The 5,505-nt window shown below is 43.8% G+C and overlaps 1 protein-coding gene across 1 annotated transcript; it reads right to left on the bottom strand.

Annotated features, from left to right (window-relative positions):
- Positions 1–2,677: 2,677 nt before the first annotated feature.
- Positions 2,678–4,729, bottom strand: LOC112464121. Its single transcript, XM_025030929.1, has 2 exons — positions 3,534–4,729; positions 2,678–2,764 (listed from the first exon to the last, which is right to left on the bottom strand). The coding sequence occupies exons 1-2, from the start codon at positions 4,705–4,707 to the stop codon at positions 2,745–2,747; spliced, it is 1,194 nt and encodes a 397-aa protein (XP_024886697.1). The 5' UTR covers positions 4,708–4,729; the 3' UTR covers positions 2,678–2,744.
- Between the last annotated feature and the right edge of the window lie 776 nt (positions 4,730–5,505).

The following is a 5,505-nucleotide window of genomic DNA, read 5'->3' as shown; positions in this document are numbered from 1 at the left end:
AGAAACGGAAAACCAAACATTAAAACATTAAAGAAAAACCAGAACCCATTTCCTCAGAACATTTATTAACCATTCATTTCGAAAACACGATTGTCAATAAATATAACCCACCCTCCGGGCTCCGACCTACTCTAACTGCTCAACCCAATTTTCTTTCAGAATACATAGCTAATCTATCCGAATGTACAACCTTACTCCTGTGACGAGGTGATTTCCGAATGCAATAAACCACGTCACTGAGTTTCTTAATTATCAAAAAGGGTCCCTCCCAATTGCTTTGCAACTTGGGAGCCTTCTCCTTAACTCTTCGGGGATTGAAAAACCAGACTCTCTGCCCCTCCTGAAAGAGAACCTTTCTAACTCCGCGATCGTAGCGAGCCTTCATTCGAGCCGATTTCAAAACCAATTGTTTCCGTGCATTAGTATGAATTCTTTCTAATTTTTCTTTCAAATTTCTAACAAAATTTCCGATCAGTGGCGGCTCCTCAGCATGAAATTCCGAAGGATTCCCTCGCAACAAGTCTGTAGGTAATCTGAGATCTCGGCCAAAGTATAATTCTGAAGGAGTAAGTCCAGTTGACTCGTGTTTCGAGGATCTGTACGCTAAAAGATACATGGGGATCCACTGATCCCAATCTCTTTGATTTTCAGAAATATACTTCGCTAAATAATTAGTTATGGTCTGATGCTGTCGCTCTACTTGTCCATCGGACTGAGGATGTAAAGCTGTAGTTTTTGTTTTCCTTATCTCCAACAGCTTCATCAATTCCGAAAAGAGTCTTGATTCAAAATTCCGCCCTTGGTCGGTATGTACCTCAGTAGGCACCCCATGTCTAGAAACGAACTGGTTTACAAAGATCTCTGCTACCGTTTTTGCCCTCATATTCCTCAAGGGGAAAGCTTCCACCCATTTTGTAAAACAATCCACTATGACAAGAAGAAATCTATTCCCAGATTTCGTCAACGGAAGAGGACCCAGAATGTCCATCTGAACTCTCTCCAATGGAGCTCCAACATTGAAAACTTGTAGAGGAGATTTTCCTTTCCCTGAGGGCCCTTTTCTAGCAACGCAGACTTTGCAGGTTCTGCACCAGTCTTCCACGTCTTGTTTGCAGGTTGCCCAATAGTATCGTTTCCGAATTTTTTCCAAGGTTTTATTTATTCCAAAATGACCTCCGGACGGAGAGTCGTGTAACTCCTCCAGTATTCGTTTAACAAGTTTCCGAGGAACTATAAGTTGAAGAAAACTGGATCGAAGATTCGGAGCTTCCCATCGCTTATAGAGTATTCCTTCTTCTAGTACCAAAGCATCCCAATAAGACAAATAAATTTGAGTGGAAATATCTTCCGCAGCTATCTCGGTTCGTGCCGGACGAATCCCTGCTTCCTTTCCACGAAGTATAACTAAAATGCTCGGATCTGTCCTTTGCTCACGACTCCATTCCATGGGATCTCCTGTCGTCAATTCAATGCGGGCGAGTCCTTTTTCCAACACCACGAAATTTTTCTTTTCCACCTTGGCGCAATATTCACAACCAACCGATTCACATGACCGTCTCGACAGCCCGTCGGCATTCTTGTGAGAAAGTCCTTTCCTATAAGTGACAATAAATTGATATTGTTGGAGTCTCTCCAGCCAACGAGCCAACTGACCATCCAAATCCCTGAAAGACATAAGCCAACGCAAAGAAACATGATCCGTACGGATCAAAAATTCACGACCCAAAAGATAATGGCGGAAAAACTTAATAGAGTCAACGATCGCTAAAAGTTCGCGACGAGTCACGCAATAATTCCGCTCAGCTTTGTTGAGCACACGACTAAAATATGCAATGATCCTCTCCTCCCCCTCCTGTTCCTGCGATAAAACCGCGCCAATTCCTATATTGGAGGCGTCAGTGTCCAAAACGAAACCGCCTTCTCCCTTCGGAAAAGAAAGAATCGGGGGAGAGGATAACATTTGTTTTAATTCATCAAAAGAATTCTGACATTCCCCATCCCAAGTAAACTTAACGTGATTTCCCGTCAACAGATATAAAGGTTTAGCTATCGAAGAAAATCCTTTGATAAATTTCCGATAGTAAGAACAAAACCCGAGGAAGCTCCTTAATTGAGTCTTCGTATGAGGGACTGGCCATCTCTCCACGGCAGCGACTTTTTCAGGGTCTGTGGAAATTCCCTCGGCCGAAACTAAATGGCCCAAATACTTTACTTCCTTTGCAAAGAATACACATTTTTTAGGATTTATCTTTAAATTTACTTCTTGCAAGCGTAAGAATACTTTCTCTAAATTCCTTAACATTTCTTCAAAAGTTTTCCCGAAAATTATTATGTCGTCTAGATAAACCAAACAAATCTTAAATAGTAAACCTTGCAAAACTTTCTCCATTAGGCGTTCAAAAGTTGCCGGAGCGTTACATAACCCGAAAGGCATCACCGTGAATTGCCACAGTCCTCTACCGAAAGAGAAGGCCGTCTTTTCTCTGTCCTCAGGACGAATTTTAATTTGCCAATAACCACTTTTTAAATCCAAAGTACAGAACCAAACGTTACCTGCAAGTTGATCAAAAATATCGTCGATTCTGGGGAGGGGATATGAGTCTTTCTCAGTCAAAGCGTTTACAAAACGGTAATCCACGCAAAATCTTATTGTTCCATCCTTTTTCCGTATTAGTACAACAGGAGAAGTCCAAGGGCTATTTGATTCCTCAATTACTCCGCATGCCCTCATTTCCTCAATAACCTTATCCACCTCCCCTCTCATCTGAAAAGGAATCCGTCGAGGTACCTGTTTTTTGGGGAGAGAGCCTTGCACATTTATGACATGTTCAACAATATTACAATTTCCCGCAATAATATTTTCGGAAAACACATTATGAAATTTCCTAAGAAATTCAGTAAAAAGTTCCTTCTGAGATAGATCGAGATTCCGAGAATTATTATCGAAGAGTTCCCTTAAGGAGATAGGGACTTTATTAGGAACATTCTCTATTCGAGCCAACTGTATTTCCGAATTTGTGGATTGAAAAGCAAGATCAAAAATTTCCTCTAAATTTACTCTTTTCAGAAAATTAACGCCTAAAAGGCAATTGTCATTAATATCAGCAACAAGCAAAGGGAATTCAATTGAAAAACTACCTATTTCCACTCTAGCTTCAACTTCAAATTCTACTAAAACTTTCTCTCCAGTAGGATATCTTAAATTTATGTCCTCAACTCGAAACTTCCTCTTTCCTTCATCCACAAATTTCTTATTCACAATTGAAACGTCAGAGCCCGTATCTACCTTAAAAGAACATTCCTTTCCGTTAATCTTTCCTTGATAACAGAAATAATTGAAACTCGGCTTAATTCTATTTTTTTCAAAAACATTTTCTTTATTAATATTCAGAACAACATTTTTATCAGTAATAATCGGGGTATCGACAATTCGAGCCAAACCCACCCCGCAAAGTTTGACTAAACCGTGTTTCCCCTTTCCTGCGGGCACTCAGACCGGAAATGTCCGGTCTTACCACAGGTCCAACACTCACCCCGACTGGCGCTTTTGCTGCCACGCGAATTTTCCCTCTGCTCATTTTTTCCCTCTTCAGCTTGTTTCCCGTTCCCTTCAGTGCCCTTTTTTCCATTAAAATTATTGTTCTGTCCCTCCTTCGGAAAACTTTTATTCGTCTTCTCCTTCTCTCGAGCATAATTGTCCCCTTGAATTATTTTCAATGCTTTTGCTCGCTCGACTGCCCGATTTAATGAGGTTATCCCCTCTATTTGCAACGTACGTCGAACAAAAATATCGGACACAGCCGAAACGAATTGCGAACAAGCAATCTTATCCCGAATCTCATAGGGGCACTCGGGGTACGCAAGACGAGATAGACGCTCAATATCGGAACCGAGAGTAGCTAGATCCTCCCCAAACCTCTGTCTGCGATTGGTGAGAGCGGAGTAACTATTCTGCGTTAAATGACCCTCCCCAAAACGTAACTCGAGCTTCGCTTTCAGCTCTGCAAAATCTAAACAGTCGACATCTTGCACGGTCTCTAAAATGGAGCGCGCTTTTCCCCTCAAACTCGAGGCTAACACAACAGTTTTCGTCGCGTCATCCCAACGGTTCGCACGCGCGATCAAACTCATTTGCGAGAGGTATTCCTGTAACGGGGTTGTTCCGTCGTACGTGTCGGGTTTCAATTTATACCCCAGGTCGGCACTCGCGACAGCGACACTATCACTCGCGTGTATTCGCGTTCTCACGCCGCTCGAGATCGTGTCTCTTTCTTCCGCACACGCGACTCGCGCTACCGCGGCACTCGAGATTGTGCCCCTTTCACTCGCGTACGCGTCTCGCGTCCGCGTGCCGCTCGGGATCGCGTCCCCCTCACTCGCGTGCGCGTCTCGCGCTTCCGCGCCGCCCGCGACTCGCGTCCCCGAGTCTCCAGACGCTCTATTATCAGAATGACTTAGCTGTATTTGCGTTCCAGAGTTCATCCCTCGGAGAAAACGGAGCTCCTCCTCCTGCCGGCGAAACGTCTCAGCGTACTCCTTCTCCCTTTGTGCCTGTTCCTCGCGCAGGAGCCGGACCTCCTGAATGACGGTCTGAAGACTCTCTGCTAGCGTCACCCCCGCATCCAGCGGATGGGTCGCGCCCGCCTCCGTTCCTACGGATGTCGCGGCCTGCGAACGGGTCCTCGGCGGGGTGTGCGTAGTCGTCATCTTTCAGGAAATTTCGCTCGTCACGTTTGATCCCGGACGAGCCCCCAAAATGTTACACGCCGACGAGCGTTCGCCACACAATTTCTCACTTTCACACTCGCGGCGCGTGTCACGACACTCTCGCACAAATAAGATGACTCGTTTAGAAATCAGTAGCTCTTTATTACGACTCTCGATATAATAGAGGAGCTCGGGACGATACGTCCGAACGAGACGCGTCCCAGAGTAAATCTGAACATCAGGTATAACAGGAAAATCAATAGTTAATTGAGCATCTCGCAATCAATATTAGTAAACAGCATCCGTCGCTAAGGACGGTTCGCGACGCGACATTAAATAACGGGCGACTCGCATATACGCGCGACACGAGGACAGCACGGGCGTAACAATATTTATAACAATAACCTAATATTATTATTGTAGAACCGCATACTTAAGCCCGCGTATAATAATAATAAAATTTTTTACAATAATTTCTTTATAGTTATTTAGATGCTTAGCATCAAAATTAAATCAAATTGATTTAATTAGGGGGAAGGAGGGGATTTTACTCCAATTACAACTGTGTTGCAAGTCTGACAATTAGTCAGCGCGCAGTTATTATGGTTGAAAAATATCTAATAAAATTAAAAATAAATTAATGCGAACATCTTGTTGCGGCTCTGTGCCCTATCCTTATATGTTTGACTAGCTGGTTACCCGGGCTTCGCCCCGGAGGACATATGTAATCAGACACGCAAATAGTCTCTCTCTCTCTCCCTCCTCTCTCTCTCTCTCTCTCTCTCTCTCTCTCTCTCT

This window comes from Temnothorax curvispinosus, unplaced genomic scaffold (assembly GCF_003070985.1).
Source record: "Temnothorax curvispinosus isolate PA1 unplaced genomic scaffold, ASM307098v1 QBEX01013929.1, whole genome shotgun sequence".
In the NCBI taxonomy this organism is placed as follows: domain Eukaryota; kingdom Metazoa; phylum Arthropoda; class Insecta; order Hymenoptera; family Formicidae; genus Temnothorax; species Temnothorax curvispinosus.
Note: the sequence above shows the minus strand (reverse complement) of the source record. Positions and strands in the feature narration are given on the sequence as shown.

What these genes read in the sequence shown, in the direction of transcription:
- LOC112464121 (XM_025030929.1), bottom strand. Translation starts at nt 4,707, where the DNA reads ATGACGACTACGCACACCCCGCCGAGGACCCGTTCGCAGGCCGCGACA. An exon ending in CAGCAAAAGCGCCAGTCGGG is followed by an intron (nt 2,765 to 3,533) that starts GTGAGTGTTGGA and finishes ATTCCTTTTCAG; the next exon opens with ATGAGAGGGGAGGTGGATAA.